The following is a 26,765-nucleotide window of genomic DNA, read 5'->3' as shown; positions in this document are numbered from 1 at the left end:
GTCGTATGCATTGAGAGCATTTCTATCATATATCAAATTGACACACCACCCACACACACACACACACACACACACACACACACACACACACACACACACACACACACACACACACACAGCGGAGGCATTTGCAGGATTTTAACTCGGGGACACTGAGGACAGACCACCAGCATTCCAATTAGTGGATGGACTACCGAACATCCTGAGGCACAGCCGCTCATTTCTTCGTTTTGAACTGGTAACACGGTGAAAGATGGCCGTCTAACATCTTAGTCACTGTCCCGCTGTTTTGCAAACATTTCTCGAAGATTAAATGGAGCACAAATCCCACAGTTAATCTTCCTCATAACTGCCTAACAATCACAAATCAGAGTGATTTGCACATACAAACAGCGGGGAAGCAGGGCATCGATGCAGCGCTTGGGCTGTACCAGACGGCAGTGCATAACAAATTACCTGAGATTAAAATATCTGTTGTGTATTTCTTCAAATGCCAATAATAAACTCGATGAAAAAAGGTACACAACTAGAAGAAATATGACATACATGTAGATGAGTGATGGGCACTTGATCAAAGATGTGTTTTACGGGCAGTGGCAGAAGCGTGTGACGGTCAAACAGAGACTGAAAGTCACCATTTACTGACCATTTTTATGGAGGAGCCGTGCAAAAGTATTCATAACCCTTCATTTTTTACACACTTGCCATGTTGCAAACAAAGCTTTGATGTGTGTTATTGGGGTTTTGATACATAGACTATTTTAACACCTGAATGTGCTTTGGTATAAATCACACCATTTCACCGTGGCCCTGGTTAGATGTTTATAGCGTGAAGCAACACAGCTGTTTTGGAAAGAAAGCAATGAGATGTCCTGTTTGGAGTTTGCCATTAGTGGTCTTTATGGTGGTGCATGGTGGAGGCAGCGTCATGCTGTGGGGATGCTTTTTTATCAGTAGGGTCAGAGAAACATGCCAGGGTTGATGAGAATATGGACTGAGCTAAATTTAGGTAAATCCTGGAGAAACACCTGTTAGAAACTGCAGAGGACTTGCAGCTCATCTTGTCTTGTCGACAGATTGCCCCACCTGAGCTGGGGATCTCTGCAGCTCTTTCAGAGTTAAAGTGTGTCTCTTGGCTCCTTCTCTAATAAATGTTCTCCTTACCCGGCCTGTCAGTGTGCACCATGGTTCATGGTTGTAACATGACAAAATGTGAAACATTTCAAGAGGTCTAAATGCTTTTGCAAGGCGCTGTAACCTGTCCTCATGCAGAGCTAAAATATGAGCCCTCGGTCAAAGCTTGGCTTGTACTGATAATGTCTGTTGCTTCTATAAGGTCTTCCTTGTTTTTAAAAAGCTTCACTCACTTTTTACCTGACTGTCAGAGGCTAAAGCAACTGACTGTAATGCACTAATTGCAATACTGGCACTGTTATTTTCTGTATGTTGTTGCAATTCAAAAATAATTTACATACACACCACTGGTCTCCATGTCCAAATTGTACCAAAACCAAATCATAAGTTATTAAAATCTATCTACACAACAGGAGGAAGACGAATCAATAGCATTAGCAATGGAAATAAATGGAAAAAAAGGTTTCTATTTCTATTTAAGTGGAAGTGATAATAATGATGTAGCTGGCCCTGGCAGCAATAGCAGACAGCAGATTAGTCGGATATACAGCCATATTCAATAAATCAAAATGTGTGTTTCGGATGAGGCTTCTTTGTCAGATTAAAAGTAGAAAATAACTTTTACATTCACATTTCTGTGTTAAAAATGTTTTTTTATGAGTCTGATGTAATATCCTTACCTTGTAGAAATACTTTAATTTTCCCTCAAAGGGGAAATTTGGGTGTTATAGTGGGGAAAAAAACACGTAGACAGAGTTACACACCAAGTATTATGAATAAAAACGTCAATTTAAAGTTAAGTTCTAACGCAGATGAGAATTAACTTATTAGAAAGGAGGAAAAAGAGAATATCACAGAATTATTAACTGATAATGCGGCATATTCAGGAGAAAATGCATACATTGGGGAAGAAAATGCAATATTCAAGTCAAATAGATGAAAGACAGCATCCTATTTACAGAACAACGTGAGAAAAGTATGAAACAAGCGTGATTGTACAAGCAAACACCTGAGAGAAGCTAAAGCGTGTGCAAACGGTCATTAGCATCTATGAGACAGTGCAAATGATTCTTGATCAGATCTGAACCTGTGCAACCACACAATAAGTGTTTAAAACACTTATTGAGTTTGTTGTGAGCAGCAGAGACTGTAAAGTCCAACAGCGGCTGGGAGGAACGACCTGCGCAAACTCTCCTTTGAGCATCTGAGATGCAGGAGTTCTCCAGCTCTGCAACAGCTCCATCCATGGGGTGGAAGACATTGTCCATCAGTGATGTGATTATTCTTACTCTCCTTTTGTCTCACAATATCTTAAAAGTGATTTAATTCATGGAAAATAATCATAATTAACAAGAATAAAGGCTTAAAAACACCCATTTGTATAATTAATCTAAATAATGTATATCATTTACTGAGCTAAATTAACCTTACCATAACACTCCTATTTATTGAGTATGACTGTATTCCAGAATGTGAACTTAATGTAAATGTTCTTATTTAGCTGTTCAATTTCCTAAATATACAGAATATTAGCAGTGACTCCGTGGTGATTAGGTTTGCAGCTCAATTCCAGGTGCTTCAATAAATGATCTAATAGACGTGAAATTTTATAAATGCAACTTGGGCGTTCTCCACTTGGGTTCAATTAAGTCAGAAGTGAAAAGGACACAATGAGTTGGGGATAAAAAGAGCAACTCAAAATTACTTTACATAAAAAGAATAGGGAGCTGATTATAATGATTACGTATGTTCTTTGTGGTCACCAGGAGTAATCAGTGTAGGGGATGAAGAAGAGACTTTAAGCAACAGTCCTTCAAAACAAAACAAAGAGAGGAGAATAAGCAGGAAAAGTAGCCGATCTTCACAGTATTATGTTGATCCCTCTCCCTCCCCCCTTCTCCTCCTCCACCCTCTCTCTCTGGCCCGCCGTCACTGTGAGCTTCTCGTTGTACATCAGCCAGACTCGGGTGCATGTCCACGAGGATGAGGAGCGCACACGCTGCGTGACGGAGCCAGCGCTCGTCCACCTGGACGCTCACATGCTTGTCCGCGTCAGCGTTTGGGAAGAGCATACCTCTGTTGGACTCCTGAGCGTCAGCGTGAAACTGGTCCCGCGCTCCCTCCTGTCTGTTTCTGCCTCCGTCTTTGCCTCTTCTCCGTTTTTCTCCCAGAGGCTAGTCAAGCTCATCTCCTTCACGTCTGGCTCTCCACCTGGCCTCCATGAGTTTAATTGAGGACAAGCCATTCCTCCCTGGAAGGTAAGCAGCAGGATGTGTGTCTCCAGAGCCAAACGGTGACTTTAGACATCAGGGATGAGGATGATGATGATGATGCACTTGAAGATTCCTGAGTTTGTTTATGTTGTTTTGATTGGATAGAGTGAATCAAAATTAATATAAAGGTGATGAAGCTGAAAAAAAATGTATTGTGTATATTTCAGGGGGATTAGTTGCAAAAAGGTCTGTGATCAGTGTTTGTCATCTAACGATCTGATGGTGCTGAAAGAGTATAGAGCATAGAGCTTTCACACACTGTTTCAGTAAAGACAGAAAGGATTGTTCTTCCTGTAACACTGATGATTAAATGAAGTCAGAGACCTCAGAGAACACGGAGCGGGACCCCGTGCAGGATTAGTGACGAGATGCTCTGATTACACCTCTCTGTAACAAACAGCTGCTCCTGTTGAGCTTTCAGCCCGAGCGGAAATCGTCACAACGGTAGACCATTTCCAACGCAGCTGGTCGACCTGATCTCAGGCGGCATGTATTACACTGTAACTGTTTGACAGAGGCTGCTTGTTGTTGCTGCTGCTGTCTGCACAAACACATGGTTGTGGGTTTCACTTCAGCTTGTCAACAGAAATTCAATATCTGAAGACAAAGGATGATTGTGATGGCAAAGTGCTGCTTTAAGCTGCAAGCAACTTAATTTGACAAAGTGATTAACCCTTGACATCCAAAGATCACCATGGAACAAAAAAGGTAGAAAGGAAAAGAGGAAAAACCATGCAGGATATTTACGATAACTTTATTTAAGTCTCCTCCTCTCTTGCCCTTGCTCTGTGCCCATGTAAACGAATACGTTTTAGTCATTTGGTGAAGCAGAAAATCATTTTTTTCCCCGTCGTTTCCTTGAGGTGGATGTCATCCCATATGCATTGATGGAACAAGATACAAGCGCCAACATTTATAGCTACTTCTAATGGGCTTACTCTGATGTATTTAATAGTGTTGTTACACAGTTTGGACACTTCCAGTCAGAAGTCAATGACACTGATCAAGGACAAGAAAGTCGTTTTAATAATGGGGTTTAATGCTTAATTTTAAAAGTCCTTTGTTGATGGTGGAATGATTATACAACATGCAATGTCAATTAATTTTAAAACAATAATTGGGTCCAAACGTTTGAATTAATTAATTGAAATCTATCAGTGAAGGTTAGTTTATTGTTAATATGATAATTATAGGTTTTGTTTACCGTATTTTTCTGACTATAAGGCGCACTTAAAATCCAAGCAGGCAATCACATAGACCTGCAGCATCACAGTCCCTCTCTGTCTCACTGACAGGTGTGCAGCTAGCTAATCACACATTTTACCATCCATTCCGCCGCTTCGTCCCACTGGCAGAAAGTCTAAGAATTGTAGGAATTTGCCACAAGAAATGTAGGCAACAGTACGCTTGACTATGAAGAGTAAAACGTTGAGTATGTGGGAGCCTTTAGGCAGGAATACAGGCTACAATAAATCTAGTAAGGAAATTCAATATAAAAGTTATGTTTATTTTGGCCTTATGTTAGAAACAGGGCAGTGTCGTCCAACTACTTTGTCTTCCTGACAGAGACGCATAGCTCTCTGTCAGAGGGCTGTGTACGAAGAGGCCGGAGTGATATTACACACTTGGGAAGAATATTTAGTGCGCCTTATAATCCTTATAATGTCGGTGTACAAATCAAGCAGCATAAAAACAATAAAGAGTTAAAAGTTACAATGACCAGGTCGTCATGGGGAGCAAGCCCTCTTGAACCGATGGGTTTTGAGTTTAGACTTGAACTGAGAGAGAGCGTCAGTATTGCGGATGTCTGGAGGGAGAGAGTTTCAGAGCACCTAAATACATCACAGACTTGTTATCAGTGTATCAAATCCTCCAGACCACTCAGGTCGTCTGGCTCTGGTCTACTCTGCAGAACCAGAACCAGAACCAAACATGGAGAAGCAGCATTTAGTTCCTATGCTCCACTTATCTGGAACAAACTTCCAGAAAACTGTAAAAGTGCTCTAAATCAAGATTAAAAACACATTTGTTTAGGATTGCCTTTGACTGTTCTAGTTAAACTGTTTTACTGAAACATCATTAGTTTAAGTTTGTAGTCCAACTGTTTTTAATATTTGCTTCTGGTTTCCATTTTCACTTGTTTTATTTTTGATTTTTTTTCTACATTTTATTCCAACTGTATTTATTATTTTTATTTTCCTACATTTGAATCATGTAAAGCACTTTGCATTGTCTTTGTACTGAAATGTGCTACAGAAATAAATTTGCCTTGCCTTGCCAGAGTTTGGGAGCAGAGTGGGAGAAAACTCTGCTCCCCATGGTGCTGAGGCAGGCAGGAGGAACAGTAAAGTGAACCGAAGAGGAGGAGCTAAGAAAGCTGGAGGGAGTAGAGATGTGAAAGAGGCAACTGTTTTTTTTTTCTTTCAAGTACTTTGGAGATAAAAGGGAAATCAGAAATGGGGAAAAGATTATTGTATTTGTTGGGGTCTGAGCCAGATTTCTTCAGTATCAGATAATAGCGATTTTGAAAAAGGGTAGGAACCAATACAGTGGTATGTGATGAGTGAGAGGAAGGAGAGCTAGAAGGCAGGGTTTGAGCAAGGCTGTAGGGATTGGAACAAGAATACAGGTGGAAGAATTAGATTTACAGATGATATTGAATAAATACCAATGTATATGACCATTTTGTCGCTACCAAAAAACATTATTCTGGTAAGATATTTGAACCCTCTTCTTGGCATAGCTCGTTAAGTTTATTTTATTGGTTGTTCTGCTGGTGTTCTGCTGGCGAGTTTGCAAATTCTCAGATCTAGGATTTTAGAGAGGCCATGACAGGAGGTTAGAATTCGGTCTGCTGGAACAAAATTATGTCAGAGTTTCAACCATCCAGCTTCTGATTTAAGATAAAGATAGTGAATATTGAGGTAGTCCTCCTGCTTCCTGACTCCTCCCACTTTGTGTGATCCATCTTTGTCTCGGCTGACAATAAAATATTTCTCCAGATGGCATGACCAAGTGGGCAGCAGAAAATTTCAGTTGAGCTTGAAGGTTTCCACCTTGAAGTATAGGGCCTTCTTTCTTGGCTGACACTCTCTGCTTCACTGTAGACCAGTGGTTCTAAATTTGTTTCTGTTGTGCCCACTTTGAAAATTTTTATTTTATTAGGTCCCCCCAACCCACAAAATTTAAACAAAATGGGTCTTAATGCAGTGAGCAGTTGCTCTGAGGCCTACAGGGCCTTCTTTCTTGGCTGACACTCTCTGCTTCACTGTAGACCAGTGGTTCTAAATTTGTTTCTGTTGTGCCCACTTTGAAAATTTTTATTTTATTAGGTCCCCCCAACCCACAAAATTTAAACAAAATGGGTCTTAATGCAGTGAGCAGTTGCTCTGAGGCCTACCCACAATCCATTTTATAACAACATTTTCTATAAACTCACATTTTAAATATTTTATAACGGAAATATTAACAGTATAAAACATATTTAGTCTGACATGTAGCAGCTGGAGTCAAACCAAAGCATTTAACTAAAATATTCAGTGCCTGAATAGACGGCGCATCACTTTTAGCTAGTCATGAACCTAATTTTCAATAAAGTACAGAGACCTAAAATAGACTGGCTGAAAATTTGAAAAAAAAATTATAGTTCAGTTCCGCACGGCTCAGTTCCGCACGAAAATGCATGCGTCAAGCATAAAACAACCTTTACCCCCTTCCTACCCATAAAATGCCCCCATCAGAGCAGAGCGTGGGCACAAAATGGTGAACAGCACGTCCAGAGCATTACAACGTTCTCTTGCTGACAGCATTATAAAGTTATGAGTAATTTACTTCTTCGCTAGACATGTTCCTCTGAAAGGTGATGCTGTTTTTCCTTGTATTTATCCTTTGCAACTATGCACATACGTGGTAACGGTGTAGAAGGGGAGTCAACAACCCACCTAGTGGTGAAATGTCCCCTATTGGTCCTTTAAACATTCCCATTGTTCAGAGCATGCACCAATCCAGCGGGTGCTCTGAACTCAATCCTTTCCATGTGGAGGAAGGAGAAGTACGACCTTCAGTCATCACAATTACAAACAAAAAGTTAGTTAGCAGTGGATCAGTCAAGTTACCAGACAACCGGTAAATTGTAAATGGACAGAACTTATATAACACCTACCAGTCACACTGACCACTCAAAAAGATTAGCCTTCTGCACCCGCAAGAGCCTTCAGCGTCACTTATTAAAAGATTTAGGTGGCCATACGTATGTATTTGAGGTCATATACATAATTATATGTAAATTGCAAAACAGTCATCATAAATTCAAATGTGTGGCATTAACAGTTTTAGTTGCAAACAAAGAAGCTTTTGATTAAATGAATAAAAGCCCAAAGTCAATACAGCATTCAAGCTAATGAGGAGTGTATTTAAACTATTGACTTCCCCTAAGTTCATACCATTATTTATTTCTAAAAATCAAATCTGTGGTAAAGGTCATATGCATGAAAACCTAAGCCTGAGGTGTGAGGGAAGGGACAGTCGGTGCTACTAGTTTTAGTTTTGTACATGACAGAAATCAATGTCCAAACCTGAATCCAACCCTGCTGAGAACCCATTCCAAGTCTGATTACATTATGTCAAGCTTCTGCATCTTAAACACACGAGGTGCACGCTGCATCATGTGATCACCCTCCACAGTCATTATATAATTTATGTTGCGGCACGCTTGGCGATGTTAGAAGGAGTTGCCTCCGATGGCCCTGTCATGCTGCTGAAGCTTTGTGTGAATATTATACAGTTGTGGCATTTGCTTGTCACTGACAGTCCCTCTCAGTTGAAGAGGCAGCCAGGGTGAATACAGTCAACTTTAATCTCTCAAAGGTCTCCACAGGCCCTGGGGGATATGCCACAAAGAAACCAAATATGTATCTGCAACATCTTTCTATTACATTTTTTATACCGCTGTGAATCATAAGCCTACAAAATTATTTATCGAACAAACAGGTGATACAATGAGACGTAGGCTGGGTAGCCTTTGGCATTTTACAGCAGCTTTGTTAAATGTGATTGTTAGATTTACAGGTTTGTCCTCTGTGATGGGCTGTGAAAAGTAACACGGAAAGCATAAAAATGCTAGTTACAGCCTTAGAGATGCGCTGATGAAAACACTGTAAGTGCCCAGGGGGCATGGTAGCCCAATCAAGCCGAGCGTAAAAGATGCAGTGTGACACGTAACATCCCGAAACACAAACACAAGATATGTCAAAGGCACAAACACTGAGGGCTGGCCGTGAACATACTGTGGCACTACAATGATTATGTAATCACTGCTGTCGTTTATACAATTACGATCACTGCTATCGTTACTGACACCACTTAAACAAAAGGTGAAACATTATGCTGATAGTGATGATATTTAAATGCAAGTCATGGACCGAGATCATGCTGACGCCCCGACACTGCTGGAGTAATCCTGCATGTGGTCTCCGTTGAGCTCCCCAACTGTCAGCCTTTAAATGGCTGCTCATTTCGGCCCACTACAGACGGTTAACGGTTATGAGTGACAGTCCTATTTTCAGCGCCATCATAAATGTCACGGCATTGATGACACGCGCCGGTGAAACTTGTTGCAAACTCACGCCGAGCAGATTACTCGTCCTCCTGACAGCAGAGATAAATTGTATAGGGATGATTCAAACTATTTACCTCAGAACGTTCCATGTTTTAGGAGCGCCGGGACGGGGGCGGCTGAGATGTAAGTGTCAATCAAAAATAAACCAATGGGTTCTTATGCACGGACAGCAGGCAGAACATGGTTTACCATTAGTGTCACCATCTGGAGGTCAGAGTTCTTGTTCCTTCTTTCAATTAAGGAATCCAATTAACTGGACACCGTAGCCACACAGTCATAGGCACTGTAAACAGGCCTTGTAATTTTATTTTAATTGTTGTTTTGTTGGTTTTCTGTACAGCACTTTGTGATTGCTTTGTCTGTGAAAGGTGCTTGATAAATATACTTACTTATTTACTTAATTACTTAAGTTTTTTACTTATGGTCTGAGTAGACAATGGGTAGAGTTCAGCTGCTTTCCTTTATTTTAATTTTTTTAATGCATGTTTAGCCGTCGTTTTCACAGGTAAATTTCTGAATTTTATCCTATTTTTGTTCCTGACTAAGTAGCGTTGTCTGATATTCTGTGTTATTCTTTATTAACATACATGAATGAATGTCATACACACACACAGTGGTGTGAGAAAACACACTTTGAATTTTTTTTTCATATAATCAGACAAATTTTAACATAAAAGATAATCAGAGTTAATACAATAAGTAGTTTTCAACTAATGATGTCCTTTCATTGAAATTAGGCCTATGTGAAAAAGTAATTAACCATCTTCTTAAACCATGAATTAACTGTGATAAGCCAGAAGTCACTTACATAGAACCTGCCTGACAACATGAACTAGGCTCAACAATCTGAAAATCAACGCATCTTGCTCTGATCTAGGGAAATTCAGGAAGATGATCAAATGTACCTGATTTAAAACAATTCTACAAAGAAGAAACAATTCTACATTGCTCAGTGGGTCACCTCAATAATGTAAAAGACTGACTGCAAATACTTTATAGCAGATGTTTGCACCAAGAAGTGCTGGTCAGGTTACCTTAAAAAAGTAAATATAGTAACTGAGTAACTGAGTTACTTTTCCTAAAAAGTAACTCAGTTACTAACTCAGTTACTGCACTATGAAAGTAACTAGTTACTAGGTAAAGTAACAATGCAGTTACATTTTTACAATCTAAAATGTCAATTAATTTCAATTACTTTCTTGTTATTGGAGCTTTAAAAACTACTGAGTTCAGTTATTAAATAAAATGTGCATAATAATTAATTAAATGGACTAAATATCTGAAAACATTGTACACTAATCTATACCACTGGAGTGCGTGTGGCCATGGGACAAGCGAGTCAAGAGCCAAGACACTTATCAATTATAATATATTCATGTAGTTGTGATTATCATTATGCTCAGTGTTTATAATAAAAGTAAGAAAACAAACTAGATGCTTTCGAACTCAAAATGTTTACAAATTAATAGGCTACAACTGGCTATAAATTATATTAAATGTTTTAAAATTAAATTTGTGTCAAAACATTCCAGACAGTAACAAGGTAGAATGTACTTCAAGAATTTTCATTATTATGATGGCTATAAATTACAGCATACAGTGGCTAAGGAGCTAGGGAGATCGTCCTGTAACCGGTGGGTTGCCGGTTTGACTCAGTTGTTGTGTCCATGGGCAAGACACTTCACCCGCTTTGCCTGTTGCCGGTGGTCAGACGGCCCGGTGGCGCAGATGCATGCCAGCCTGGCTTCTGTCAGCTGGCCCCAGAGCAGCTGTGCCTGGAAAATGTAGCACACCACTGTCAGCGTGTGAATGACTGAATGTAGTGTGAAGTGCTTTGGGGTAAAGCACTGTACACGTGCCGGACAGTTACCACTGAAGAAGTAAAGCACAAAACTAAAGGACCCGTTTGTAAAACTAACCTAAAAGAAACAATAGCAAAAAAGTATAAGCTTTGCCTCCTTCTGACCATTTATTAAAAACTCAAATAACATTCCAGACTAACTACTAACCCTCCATTGTTTTATTTATCTACCCATCCTGCTCCGTTTTGCCTTTCACTTGAGCGAACATAAAACGGTACCTATACTTCCAGCTTCTGAATGCCGTCTAATTTTGCAAGGCTCTGCATTGCTCTGTGTCTCTGTTGGTGAACGCCTGCCCACCTAAAGCCTCCTCAGCCAATCTGCATCACATACGCTTCTATATCAACCCCATTCTTTACCTTTGCAGGGTCCACTTTCCATCGTGAACCAGTGAAAAAAATTCTAGTGCAACAGAGAGCTTGCTCTTTGTTTGGAAGTATAGTATGTGTGTGGTGAGTGCAAAATGTGTGTGCAGTGTCTATTCTCGTATATTATTATTTCAAATGTATGGTTATGAGTCTTTGGCTCCTCACAACCACTATTGAGCACTTTGCATTGTCCTTGTACTGAATTGTGCTATATAAATAAATTTGCCTTGCCTTGCCTATTGAGCATTTTTCTTATGGACAACCTCACATATACAAGCTCACTCAAACAGATATACTTCTATACAGATAAACCCTACAATTAGCTTTGGCTGTCACTAAAAACTTTGTATTTTTGGGTGCTGTTATCCTTATCATCGCTGGAAAATATTATTTTAAATGTTTGGACCTGATCACTTTATTAATGACACTATTAAAAAGGTTATTAATGATTATCTATCATTTACAGGTTACAAGCTAAAAAGGGAAAATTATGGCTAGGGAAACAAATGCACAGAATACAAAATAAAAACTGATTAAAAATTTAAATATTATTAAAAGTAATTGCCTCTCACAGCAGCCAAAACAAAAACTTTACTGGGACTTTACAAAAAGACTTGAGAAACATAAAACGCTAAACATACAATGAATCTATTTACTATAACCAAGCCTAGATAGGGGGATGGATCCTGGCCCCGACCCGGCCGGCAGAGCTTTGATCTGGGTTGCTGGGTTCTGGGTTCTCCGAGTTTCCTCTGACTCAGTTCTCTCCTCTTAGCTCCAAGCAGTTCTTGTAGGTGACGGGTTAAATCTGATGTGTTCATGTACACCGCAGGTTTTATAGTGAAACGCATGACGTTTGATATTTCAAACAATCTTTTACTATCGCTTAGTTTTAAGGACACCTCATTGAGATCGCCTGTTAAATCAAACACATTTAACAGCGGTACAATAAAAATAACCAAAAATCCGGCTCACTATCCAGGCACAGAAGCTCTAAGACGAGCAGATTTAGGAGAAAATAATCCAGAACAGAACTTGATAAATAAGGAGCTGAATCCTCCTAGCATGACAGGTTCTCTCTACGGAGCTGGAAGGGATAAAACATCTGATGGACAGAGACTAGTGCCATGTTTATAGGATAGATTTGATGGTTCACTGCGTCAGCAAGGAAATAATCACCTAAATAACTAAAATATGTTTGAATTTGACCAAATTTTATTTTATAATAACTTTTTTTTTTTTACAAAGACTAATCAAGCTCATATTTTTAAGACACGTTTTATTTATTATTTTTTAAAGTATAAACAGGCAGGCTTTGTGCCATAGTTGAGGAATCTATTTATAATTAAAGACTAAAATGTCTCATTAGCATAAGTATTAACGGTGAGCACACAACTGATGGCAGCTTTGTCTTTTCTTCAAAAAGAAGCTATAAGCTTAGGACAGCTTATAGCTTACATCTGTCCATTCTCCTTGCAGGGTCGCAGGTGTCCATTTCTCGCCATCATTTGGTGACAGGCAGGGTACATCCTGGACAGGTCACCAGTCCATCACAGAGACACACAACCACACTAATGCCCAAGGGCAATTTACAGCCGCCAGCTGAACTAACAAGCATGTCTCTGGATTGTGGGAGGAAGCTGGAGTACATGGAGATGCACACGAGCACCAGCAGAACATGCAAACATCACTCAAGCTCATCATGCAAAAGAGGCTTATTGTACAGTCCTTTTCAGGTCTCTCAGAAGATGTTTTGTTGGGTTAATGAGCAAACATTTTTCTCCGTCTAAAATCCTGGGCTCTCTACAAAAAACAAAACACAAAAAAAACAGCAATACCGAATTAAATTCCTTCTATGGTCACCAGTTTGTCTGCAAATCTGCTTTAGAAATCCCACAATAATACAGTCGTCACCACATGGGGCTGTAGGAAACATTATGTTATTATGAGTTCTGGGAATGTTTTTATTTTAAAAGTCTTGGCCTTATACAGATGTTTCCTATTTTTCCAGAGCATTTCAGAGAGGAATGACTCCCATCTGACAAAAACAAAGCTGGCTTGAAAGAGAAATAAAAGATGGTTAATGTTTTTTAAAGTTCTCCCCTGTTTAAAGAGCTCCAAAGCTCATTTAAATGGAGACCATTAGCTTGTCTGGCTGAGGATCTTAGCTTTTGCAATTAAGTGTCAACATTTTACACCCTGTATCATGGGCTCTGTCAGGTTTAGTAAGCTTTCTGAGCAGCTGAGAAACTAGTGAGAGAAGCAGGAAGCCTAGCTGTTACAGCCAAAGTCAATAATCTTCACAACTGACACAGCATGACACTAAACCAGAGGGATTTCCATAGACCTGGAGTATGGCACAAAGAGATATTGCATCATCCACCTGGTTTTAGGATCCTTTAATGTGATACTAACAAATGTTATGAGTAAGTTAGTAAGTACATTTTATTCATATAGCATCTTTCGCAGGTCAAAAACCACAATGTGCTTTACAAAAAAAAAAAAGAAAAAAAAGGATAAAAAGTTTATGAGCTAAAATCTCTCCATGTGCCTCACCTCGCCTGTTTCTGCACATTCCTCTAGTCCACAAAAGAGACGAGCTACTCTGAAGACACAGTTGGCAAGCTGAGACTGGCCTGACTGCAGGCCTGCTACCTGAAAGAAAGAAAGAACGAGAAAAAGCTAAGAATGAAAGAGAAGGAAAAGAAAAAGGAAGGACCACACATTAGGGTAGAAGGAGGGAAGGAAAGACACAAGGAGGTAGAACATGATGAACACAAGAAAAGGTGTTAAAAGAAAGGAAATGTGCACTGAAGGAAAGAAAGACACAAGGAAGACACAAGGTGAGACAGAAGGAAGGAGACGAGGGGGGAGACAAGAAACAATGGGGTTGTGCAAAGGTTACAAGGTAGGAACAAATGACACAAGAAGTGTAGGAAGGAAACAAGAGGCATAGAAGGACACAAGCAAGTAGGGAAGAAATGAAAAAAGACTTGTAAAAGAGTAAGAAAGGGCACAAGAGAGGAAACGAGGACTGAAACAGAAAGGACCAACAAAAGGAGGTACAGCAGGACGCACTAAAATCAAATTCCAGACTTTTCTGGATTATAACGGAAAACCTGTGTATGAGCGGCCTCTCAAATATTTCAGTGTGTGATGTTTTAAGGAAGTAAGTGACCTGCTGACTGAAAAGAGTTTAAAACCGCTTAACCCCAACAGAGGTGCCCGCCCTTTGGTAGGAATGCTTTTCTCGTCGTTTTGAAATCCTGCAACGGCGCATCCATTTTTCTCCTGCTGGGTGACGCTCGTTGATTTTGCTGGACCAGTTGGTTAAACTGAAGCATACAGCATGACGACAGGTTCAACTTAGGCTAAAACAGTTATAGGAAACGCCGGAAAGGACGCATGTCATTCCAAAAAAAGTTAAAAAACAAAGCAACTGGACTTGTTTTCTGTAGTTGAAGACGTTTCGCTTCCTCTCAAGGAAGCTTTCTCAATTCAAAAAGTCTGTAATGTGGAGTACCAAGCTTTATACTACTGCCCAAACAAAGGCCTTGTAATGGCGTAGACAACATGCAAATACACCCCTTAGTAATGGGCAGTTTTTAAAGCCATTAAGCCAGCAGATTGAACCGAAACTGGTTCACTCCTCTGTATCGAGGAGTCGTTAGGGTTGTTATTGGGCTGACTTAAAGGTACGATGTTTTGATCACCCATTTTTTACTTTTTTTTGGAATGACCATGACCTGGATGACTGAGAATCTTCACCAGCAAAGGACGCATGTGTTGCCGGCCAGACAGTGGTTAGATTTGCTTAGACAGAAGGCATGTCAAGCAACTTTCAGAGTTAGGTGGATTAAAAGAAGGAGATCTCACTTCAAATATATGCTGAGCTGTCTCCTTCTGGCTGTGTGTGAACCAGTGAAACCTGGAGAACCAGGTATTACTTTCTCAATTGCTGCGCAGCGAGGGGTCCAGTATTTTGGCACACAAACTGGCCATAACTATATATCTCTGTGGGTCTCCTCCTCTCAGACAGACCGGACACGTCATCATGGCCAAGTCTACTGACTGGCATGACAATAAGTCTGATTCTTTGTCCTGCATGATTCCCTAGGTCATTGAGAGACAATAATATCTGTACATCATTTCTGATACAAAGTATGTCTCTCCACATTGGGGTCTGCTCTGTGCTTTTCTTCCCAGCATTACTTTTTTCCCCCCATCAATCTCCCATTAAGCAAAGTGATGTTCTGAATAACAATCAGCAAGTTTGAAAACAGCCTGGAAAGGGAACACAGATTGCCTCAAATTGGAGTCTGACTCATAAGTAGGAGCTTAAGTGTCTGAGACGTGCTTGAAGAGATGCTGAGAAGACACTAGACACAGAATTCCTCTAACACTATATTAAGTTAATTTACTAACTCCTTAAAATCCTTGTGCAATACTAAGCTTTCTGTTGGTTCTTTCTTTGATCATTGCCAGGGTTAAAATGTCATATACATGGGTAAATATTTGAATCCTTGCATTTATGTGATGAAAGAACTGAATATCCACTGACTTTCCTGTATAAATCAGAGCAAAACAATGATGAATTGTAGACGCTGTATTTTCAGTCCCACATGCACCTGCTGCAAATGCTAAAAGGCACAGGTTTTGTAATTCTTTCCATCTGTCAATCCTGCAAAGCACATTTGGATTTAAAACAAAAGGGCATTCATCTTTTTTTTTCCAGGGATTATTTCTTTTGTCATTATTCAAAGAAAATCTTTTTCATTTGTTTCTATATCTGATAATGCAGGCCTGCAAATATTGAGTAACAAACAGCAGGGGAACACAGCCTGGCCAAAGGAAAGCTGAGAGATAAAAGTCAAGCTACTCTACCACTGATGTGGTTTTAATTACTGTAGCTTTTAGTAACACAGGTATACTGATTTACAGCAATGTTCAGGTTTGGTAACCTACCTTAATTATATAATTCTACATATCAGAACGTACAAGTGATCAGGGGTCTCATTTATAAAAGAGTACATAGGATCCATACTAAAAGTTTGCATAAGCCCAAAGGCCGAAAATGAAGGTTTATTAAAACCATGCATACGCACAGCAGCAAGCAATTTCAGTTCATACATAGATCACAGCTGTACCTGAATGTTTGTGTACCTGGTTACGCCTCATGTTCTGCCCTCTACACGCCCAGATTCAACCATAAATGGTCGATGCAAAGCACCTCATGAATGTTTTAAAAGTACATTGAAACTAGTCAGCTGGTTAGTTGTTATTACATGGTTAACAATGGCAGCCACGGAGAAAAGAGCACAGAAACTGCAAAAAAAAAAAAAAAATGAGAGAAAGCCATTTGTTAATGCGTAAATCAAAGATAAAAGCATGTCTGCTGTTCACATTAAAAGAACTTGTTAAAACGTGTATCTTATTGCTGTCTTAAATGTTGGATGACATTTTAACACGTGATGGACGGTAGAAAACTCTGCCGTTGTGCAGACTTTAATGTACGAATTAAGTTGGCTTAAAGGCATATTTATTTATTTGAAAGATCCTTACGTATATTTAAAATTCACTAGTGCAAGCATGCATAGCGCTGCGGCTTTGAGTGTTTATGATAAAGTCGATGTTGTCTGATATGAAGTGAACGTCTGACAGGAATCATCATGCAGTGTGGCTGCAATTCACCACTTTACCATCTGTGTCGCGCATTTTTTCAGTCTATAAAAGGAGCGTTAATTACAAAAATTTATTCCTGATTGGAATTAATTTTTGTAAATTGACTAAATACATATAGTCTAATTTGTTTATTTATACCTACCATATTTTGTAGAGATGGTAAAAAAAATTCACAGCAATTGTTTGGTTGCTGTGGGACAATTTTGGCCCACGAGCCAAAACGTTTGGAAACCCTGCCTAGTCGTGCTATACCCTACAGTGTTTTTTTTTTTGCCATATGCCATTTTTTTATTATTATTTTACACTTCTGGTATGAAATCTAATATTGAGGCCCCAGGTTTTTACCAGATTCTAAAATTAATTAAATCTAACCTCCAGGGTACAAAAAGGCAAACAGATCCCACACCACTGTTGTGTTTAACAGAAGCCAATATATAAAAAAAAATAGTGCATGTTAAAAACTAAGTACATCCTATTATTGCTTTCAAGGGAGAATGTTGCAGGGATTGGCTGTAAATCAAATACACTTTATCAAAGTCACCCCCTCTTTAAAACAGGAGTTTTTTGGTTTTGTAGACTCGTTTTTATGTTAACAACATGGCGAGTAGGTTGGATATCAGCAATGATGTCAGAGAAGCAATTTGTTGCTGCAAATCAATCTTATAAGGTTTATACAGTTGATTCTAATGTATTTAAAGTACTTAATTCTATACTGAGAAACATCACAAATAGGCCATATCCCCAAAACCGTCCCAAGGAAATTTATCCCGGGGTCAGAGGAATTGCAAAAAAAAAAACAGAAGAGCGTCATCTTAGCATCTGTTAACCTCAGTAAACATGTTACCATGACACTGCAGGAGTCCAATCCTCCTCATTTCTTACACCATGTCGTTGCACCTAGGTGATGTTTCAAACACTTGGCTCCCCGTCAGACTGAAAGTGTCTGATAAAGAGCCAAGTGCTCCAAGCATCACCTTGCAGTGTCATCATCACCGGCGCTGTTACCATGGAGTTCTGCCGTCTACGAGCCTTTTTCTCCATTCAAGATGCTCTATATTTTCATCGTAGCTGAGCACCTGCCACCTTTCCTCAGTGTGTGGATGTACGTTTAGGTGGAAAGTTTAGGCTTTGGTACAATTTCCTTTGGACCAATGCGACCGAAGTAGTCAGCTTTGATGTAAACCAAAAATGTCATGTTAGGACAGACACCTCAAAGCAACTGTCAAGCACAGTGGTGGAGGCTTGTCAGCAGTTGTAGTTGATGGTATTCAACTCTTATAGATTGGATTAAAAGTCAAGGTCAACTTAGTTTTTATTGGCACAGTACAATGACAGTAATTACATTATACATTTGAAACAGTGTTGAACAAAAGCAGAGATCTAAATAAAGCTAATATTGAAGAAGAAAACCTATAAAACAATGGCTCAAACAAAAAATTTTGGTGTTTAATGAGCTTTAAAAGACTTCTTGAAACCTGCGTTGAATGAGCTGCTTTTGCCACTCACGATGATTTATCAGCTGTAATAACAGCACAAATGTGCAAAACAGTGATGCTGTACGCGGTATTTCAGTTTCCCTCTGATTCCTGGTCTGTGCTACGCCCGGCCATAGTAAGTTGTGTCTAATGGGAACAATGATCATCATACGTGGGGCTTTGTTTACAAGTTATAATTCACTTGCAAGAAGTACAATAACCAAACCGCACCAGCGGAAAAAATAAAGTCAGCTTATGTTCCAAACCAAACAAGCATACTAAAGGACTTTCCTGGTGTGTACAGACCTTCAGAGTCAATGTGAAACCATTTGGCTCACAGCTGAAGTCTAACCCAGTCTGGGTCATACAACAAAAAAGCAACACTTTTTAAATAAGGTGGGTTAAAATGTGAAAGACTGATAAAGCTGCACAGAAGACAATCCAGCTGGTTTTATTCAATCATTGATGTGCTGAGTTTTTTTTGTTTGTTTTTTGTGCACAGCATTTTAAATTTGGCTAAGTGCCTTTTTAATAAATAATGAAAAAAAATATTTTTTTATTACTGCAGAACATTTAAAACCCTAATGTCAAATCTGAATATTATTCTTTCTACCATGACTGTATTTGATTGTTTTCTGTTTACAGTGAAGCCTTCAACATTAGTCTATTTAAGAGGCTCAGTAAACAAGTTCTCCAGTCATTTGAAGCATTATTAATGATAATCTAATTTATATGGTTGTGTAAACATTTTAGATGGGAAATGCTTCAGACGCAGCCACTTTGTTCGCCTCGAGCATCTCCAAGGAGCATGACATCCTCATGGGTTCCCTCTACAGCTTGTTTTGTGAGTACTAACAATGATCCAATGTGCGCAGTGCTCATATGTTTCTTGACATTTAGTATGTCCGCAAATCCGGTCTTCTTTTTTCGAAGGTGTACTGTCCCTCGTAGGCAACTGCCTTTTACTGCTCGTTGCTCATCACAAGAGATCAACTTTGAAACCGGCAGAGTTCTTCATCATCAACCTCTCCATCAGCGACCTTGGGATGACGCTGTCTTTGTTTCCACTGGCAATACCATCAGCTTTTGCACACAGGTATCTCTTGCACCCATTTTTTTTCTTTCTGTTTCAGAAAACCACAGATCAATTTTAATCAGAAACGACAGACAGAAAAATTTGCTTCCGACTTGTGATTGTTTTTCTGTTTAATCAGAAAAATTGTAGAGATTCATCATCCGGTTGGAAGTGATTTTTTTTTGTTTGTTTGTTTGTTTTTTTTGTTTTTTAGCTGCAGGCCTATCTCCATCTCGTTGTTCATGTGTGCAGGTGGCTTTTTGGGGAAATTACCTGCCAGCTTTATGCCATGTGTGGAGTGTTGTTTGGACTCTGCAGCCTGACAAACCTCACAGCCCTCTCTTCGGTGTGTTGCCTTAAAGTCTGCTTCCCTACCTATGGTGAGGGGACAATAATGAAACGAGCACAATGTTGTTAACTCGACAGACCTTTTTTTTTTCTAAAATCTGTTCACCATAGAGGGGAAAAAAACTAACATTACAATAGCAAAGTCCCTTTTATATCTCCCCTCACAGGGAACAAGTTCTCCCCCTCACATGCCCGCCTCCTGGTGGCTGGGGTGTGGTGCTACGCATCTGTGTTTGCTTTGGGGCCCCTGGCACACTGGGGGCATTACAGCGCTGAACCTTATGGCACGGCCTGCTGCATTGACTGGCACGCACCCAACCAGGAGCTTTTAGCTTTGACATACATCGTCTGCCTCTTTGTTTTTTGCTATGCACTGCCCTGCGCCGTCATCTTCCTCTCCTACAGCTTCATTCTGCTGACCGTGCGGGGGTCCCGTCAGGCCGTGCAGCAGCATGTGTCACCGCAGACCAAGACCACCAATGCACATGCTCTCATTGTGAAGGTCGGAGGATGTTGCTACCACTGATACAGAGGCATCAAACTGTTCAGGTTTTGCACACGACAGGATTAAAGAATGTGACAAAAGATTTCTCAGATAACACAAAAATTCTTCACTCCCTTTATCTTTTTTTCATGATGTATTTTACATAATTAAGCAGCATTAACAGTTAGAAAGATGACTGACATGGGAATCAATCTTTTCTCATAATAAAGCATCTTAAAGTATTCAAGCGATTTCATTTTTGTCACACTACAACCACAAACTTTAATGTATTTCAGTGAGACTTTATGCAATATACAAACAACAAAATGTGCATTACTATGAAGTGGTATGGCAGGAATATGGGGTCTTTAAAAAAAAATTTCAAAAAGTGGAGTGTGTTTGTATTCACCCCCCTTTACTATAATATACCTTAAAAAAATACAGTTCAACCAATCCGCATCAGAAGGCATCTAACTAGTCTTCAAGCGTGTAATTTAGAGGGAATAAATGAATGAATGAAAGTTTATGTCGAATAATAACTTTGAACAAAAAAGACATAAAAACACAAGAGAAGATATATATACAGAAATCAGTTCTAAAAGGAGCAGGAAGAACTATACACTTATTTACTCCTATATATAATACTTACATATAATAATTTTAATATACAGTGTACTTCAATATACAATCATAAAACTGCACCAATCTATATTATATAAATATACCATACTCCTACACTCTTACACCTAATAAACGTTATTATAATAAAGTTTCCCTTTAATAAGCGATTGTAATAGAAACATATATTATTACTGAAAATAGATTCAAATAGTGCATTCATAAACTAAAAAAATACAAACCATTCCACTTGCAGCAGCTGGAGAGTCTTAAAACAAAAAGTTGGATTTAGGTTTTTAGATTTTTGCGCGGGACAGGATTTTAGGTCAGTAATCTGATAAGGTAAATGTTTTTGATGAAGCCAAAATAAACCAGAAAAATTTAATCCCAATAAAACACACTAAGGTTTGTGGTTGCAGGTTGGCAATATTGGTCAGAATGGGACAAAGTTCTGTGGTTGAAATACATTTGCAATGCATTTTGTTATGAGGCTATGTTTTTTTTTTGCCTCTCTTTAGCATTTGTGTGTATTTACCTGCTTGTGTTGATGCATTTTCCACAGCTGTCCATAGCAGTGTGCATAGGTTTCCTGGGAGCCTGGACCCCTTATGCCGTCATAGCAATGTGGGCTGCTTTCGGAGACGCCACACGTGTCCCTCCTGCTGCGTTCGCCCTGGCCGCGGTGTTCGCCAAATCTTCCACCATCTACAACCCCATGGTCTACCTGCTGTGCAAGCCCAACTTCCGGGAGTGTTTATGTAGCGACACGTCTGTGCTGCGACAGATGATCTACAGGGGGAGTCCACAGCCCCAAGAACGTTTTAGCTTTACTCCACAGCGCAACAAGGACACGAGTGCCTCCACGAGATTCTCAAATGGACAGCAAGAGAGCTACGGGGCATGTCTGAACTACACCGAGAACACAGCGCTGTGTAATGCGTCCGCTCCGCAAAAGACTGCCTGCATCCTGACGGGATCCACCTACACAGAGGTGACAGTTAGTCAGCTTTCAGACCACCCAGAAACTGATTTCATCTAACGGCAGGATCTTCTGGTCGCATGAAGCAGACAACTCTGGACACACGCTCAAACACAAGAAAAGACCTGTTCTAACTTGTGTTCCCCACTAATAGTTAAAACCATAGCGACTCCACGGGTTGACGATGAACTCAGAGTCCCAAAAGACTGAAATTACGAATCTGCACTGGTCTGGGTCAATCAGAAAAGACCTGCCTCAGACGTTTATGTTTGTCTCAAGGTTTACGTCGCACAACCTGGAAGGTTGCAAATGGTTTTATTTTAACCAACGGACGTTTAGGAAGATTCCAAAAATGTAAAAAAAAAAAAAACAATAAGACATTGGTGCTCCTGCTGGATCAGGGAAACACTATTTGTCAGGTAACAAGTGAAAACAACGAAACGTGGGCGACCACATTGTAAGAATTAAGGTATATGTACAGCTGTAAAGTGTTTCTCAGCCTAAAACCCCCAACGCTCTGTTGACCTAAAGTCATGTGTGAATGTTTTGTCCTCATCGTTACTGGGATCCATGGAAAAAGAAAGATAAAATCAAACTGACAGCTGCTGTGTGTTGGTAGCACGGAGCAAACACACGTATCATGGTCCATTCAAGCCTTCAGGGGTTTGAGTACCTGACACAAAAAGAAAGATTTACTGAAGAAGTGAGAGCTCATGGATCTGTGGGGCTTTGTCACCAGCAGTCAGTCAGCTATTTCTGTTTGAAGAGGATTTTCTAACTCTTATGTCGACTGTTGGACTTTCATTCACTTTCTGTTAGAGATCCACCAATCAAGCTTTTCATGCAGATACCAGTTCTGAGCATCTGATGCAGATATGGAAACATTTCTTGATTTTGTTTTTGCAGCTTCTGTTACCCCCTTTTCTTTCTGGTTTCCATTGAAGCAGTAAACAAGTGTGGGTCTAACCCTGAGGACCCCATGGGGATTTTGGGGTACACCATGTTCTGTCGTGGTTTTGATGTATGTATGGGTGTTGTTTCTGACTGGCTTAAGTTCTGAATAGCGAATGTGTACTAGAAGTGGTTAGATAGTAAGCCAAAGACATCAGAAAGAAATTGCTGCCACCAGTTTCAAGCCTCCAGCATCCTGGGGTGAGTGAAGCATCTGCAAAGTGTAGCTTGAGATCATGTAGTTAAAACTAAAAGCATTCACACCCCTGGCAGATTTACTTAATTTACTTACTTAATTTTGGAGGCCCAGCCAGACTACCCACTTGAATCTGATCTAATCTGTCATTCCAGCTACAGATTGGAGTGATGCAAGGTGGCCTTCCAACCTCCAAGAATTGGAGTTCCTAACCAAAGATAAATTGTCAAAATAGAATACAATAGAAATAGAATAGAAATATCCTTTACTGTTCTTCAGTGGGGAAATTGGTGTGTACCAGCATCATTGACAGGCAAGTTGGAGCATGCAGATTAACACAAATACAAAAACAGAAAATAGGGTATAAGTGACTGTACAGTAAGGGCAAATTTACAATATAAAAATACTGTGCTGTTACTAAAAATAGCAAACTCCGATTCAAATGGAATATGCATCTGAGAAGGATAATAATTAAAAAAAAAAAACCACAACATGCACAAGTGTATTTGTGCATTAAAGAGACAACAAACTGTGTACAAGAAATGGAAAAACTGCAAATAACAGCAGCCATGTCAACACATATTGAATTTGCTGGGAGCACTGATGGTTATAAACTGTAACAGCTGCTGAGAAAGGATCTGCAATAATGTGGGGCGACGGTGGCACAAGGAGTTAGGAGTTCATCCTATAACCGGTGGGTTGCCGAACCCCCACTCTGACTGTCTCAGTTGTAGTGTCCTTGGGCAAGACACTTCACCGGCTTTGCCTGCTGTTGGTGATCAGAAGGCCCAGTGGTGCTGATTGAATGACAGCCTCGATTCTGTCAGCCTGCCTCAGGGCAGCTGTGGCTACAAAATAGCTTACCACCATCAGCATGTGAGTGTGTGATGTGTGGATGACTGAGTGTAGTTTAAAGCACTTTGGCGTCCTCAGGACTTGATGAAGCACTATACAAGTGCTGGCCATTTCCCATTCACCATTAAACTCCTCTATGTACCTAGGATGCAGCAATCTGTGACTGAATGAGCTCTCCAGCTCTCCAACAGCTTCATGTCTGCGATGGGAGACTGGTTCAACAGACACATTTTTGTTGCCAGAGTCCTGAATTAAATTAAATTAAAAAAGTGTAATGAAATAAATATGAAATCTGCCATGGGTGTGAATTTTGGGCCTTAAGTGAACTTGCCGTGTGAGGCCTGCGGCTCTCATGTTGTCAAATTTTTCAACCTGTCCAAAAAAACACATCTGTGGCAGATTTTTGCAGCAAAACCAAAACTAGAAACAGAATAGTGAACACATAAAATAGAAATAAAATGTTGCGTGACAGTGTAAAGGAGTGAGTTCCTGCATTTAATGAATAGGAAAGAAAAACAATCTGACGTTTCACAATCTGACCTGCCAATCACTGATCAGAGCCAATTAACAGTAAATTGGCTGATTCTGATCTGTGCATAGTGAAAGCACAATCATGCAGGCTAACTGCATTCAAACTGTGATTAGATACTGGAAGATATTGGATGATTTGTGTTAATGGAGATCCATTATTTAAGTAAGAATTGAAAGACATCTGCAATCTAGTACATGATAACAAGGAATGTTTTACTGATTTTATATTAATCTCAGAGCAAAAACCAGGGAAAGATTAACATTTTTTAAAAATGTAATTTCCAAAGTGGTTTATAAACTGACAAAAAATATAGTTACCCTAATTATTGCTTCAATGTTTTTATTTAAGCAATCATTCACACATATCAAGGCCACTCATCTGATATGGAAACGAGATTAAACTGTTGCTCCTTTCATCTATGTCTTGCTCATCTTTCCCAGCAGCTGATGTGAATAGCTTTAAACAGGGAAAAAAATGTTCCTTAGATCCATTTAAATTGAGGAAATGATTGTATCTGATATCCTGCATGCTGCTCCCAAAAATTTGCTTTCCCAGAAATGACAAACAGCACTTTGCTATATTTAAATCTGCTCTTTTCTTTTTTTCCATGTGGTACAGTGCTGTGTGGCTTTATGTGCATGTAAAGATATTATTGACAAATTAGAAATAAAATATTGTAGAAATTATTTAATAAAGAATTGAAGAACTTCAGGGTTTGTTATGTTATATTTCTCCTGAAATAGGGAGAGCCTTTCATCTTTTAAAGGAGGATTGAAAAAAGATCCACAAAAATCTTTCTTTTCATTCGATGTTTAAACTCATAGTAAAGCTGTTAAATAGAAAGATGAAAATCCACAAATAGTTGCTTTTTTCTGTATAAATAAGTCAATATTTGAGACTTTTACTTGCTGTTGCTTAGGAAACTGTTCATTAAATTGAGAATCATGGGTTTTCAATTTCATTCAGCAAACTACTTCTTCTTTTTTCCCCTAAGGGCTGTGTTGATCATATAGGGGGCAGCTATTTATTCTAAAGAATACCAGGACACAAAGGTCCAAAATAAAGAGATGGGCTGTATTTTTGTAGAGAAAAGACTGCCCTTGCCACATTATGAATGTTCAGCAGATGAAAAATACATATTTTTTTATATTTAGGGAAAACCCAGACAACATTTTCAAATACAGGTGCAGCTCAGTATCATTAATTTCAGTAATTCAGTTCAAGCAGTGAAACTCAAACTTTATATGGATAGCACTGGGCATAGAGTGATTAATAACGTAATAATTTTTCCAGGTAATTTTGATAATTATGGCTTACAGGTGATGAAAACTCTAAATTAACATTGGGGTTTACGAGAGGGAAAAAAACATATTTACAAAACATAAATGTCCAACTACTGACAAGTATGTCCATGTACTATACAGTATATGGACTCAGTACTTGTCTGATCTCAGTTTGCTTGAATTACTGGATCGATGTAGTGCAGCACTGAAGCAATAAGTTTGGGGTTCTGCTGACTGATTAAGTTGATGTAATACTGGCCTTCAGCTCTGCTGCATTATTGGGTCTTTGGATATATAAACCCAGTGGACCAACACCAGCAGATTTCATGGCTCCCCTAATCATCGAGAACTCTGAAATCCTCCCGCTGGACTGCAGGCGGCTTAGATTTTGGGCCTCTCCATTCTTCCCTCGGACTGTGGCAGTCCATATCCTGCCTACGTATCTGTGAATTTAAACTTCTGACTCAGTTGCAGTTTACTCACTTTGCCATTAATTTCAGTCTGTAGTCCAACCTTTCTTTAATTCCCTTTTTTATAACTGCACATGTACATTTCTCTGTGTATTCATTCTGTACGTTTTCATCATGTAAAGCACTTTGAATTGTCTTGTAGGTCATATGTGCTATACACATAAACGTACATTGCCTCTGCAATTCTTTCTATCCTACTTTTTCCTTGCACTTACCTTTTCATTAACATCCACTCCGTGCAAACAATAGCAATAACGTTGTGTGGCCTGTCCGCCTCAGTGAGGGAATCGCTGTCTGCTGGACGACTGCAAAGTCAGCGGTCTTCCTATGATTGAGTGGGCCATAATATTTGCAAATTAAAAATCCTTTTTATTGGCTTTACAAAATATCTTGATTTTCTGAAAAACTGAGATTTTGGTTTTCATTAGCTGTAAACCAGAAGAGTCAAAATAAATAAATAGACACTTATTGTAAAGCATACAGTTCTGTTTGTAGTGCATCTATATGATATTCCCTTTTCGAATTGAATCACAGAAATAGATGAGATGACTAATCTAATGCGA

The 26,765-nt window shown here is 39.4% G+C and overlaps 1 protein-coding gene across 1 annotated transcript; it reads left to right on the top strand.

Annotated features, from left to right (window-relative positions):
• The first annotated feature begins 3,046 nt into the window (after positions 1–3,046).
• On the top strand, positions 3,047–25,160 carry opn7d (opsin 7, group member d). The gene is made up of 6 exons (XM_012875487.3): positions 3,047–3,392; positions 19,165–19,255; positions 19,345–19,507; positions 19,739–19,866; positions 20,002–20,336; positions 21,499–25,160. The coding sequence occupies exons 2-6, from the start codon at positions 19,165–19,167 to the stop codon at positions 21,973–21,975; spliced, it is 1,194 nt and encodes a 397-aa protein (XP_012730941.2). The 5' UTR covers positions 3,047–3,392; the 3' UTR covers positions 21,976–25,160.
• The last annotated feature ends 1,605 nt before the right edge of the window (positions 25,161–26,765 follow it).

Source organism: Fundulus heteroclitus, chromosome 1, assembly GCF_011125445.2.
Source record: "Fundulus heteroclitus isolate FHET01 chromosome 1, MU-UCD_Fhet_4.1, whole genome shotgun sequence".
Taxonomy (NCBI): Eukaryota; Metazoa; Chordata; class Actinopteri; order Cyprinodontiformes; family Fundulidae; genus Fundulus; species Fundulus heteroclitus.
The sequence above is the reverse complement of the archived record's forward strand: the minus strand, read 5'-3'. Positions and strand labels throughout refer to the sequence as shown.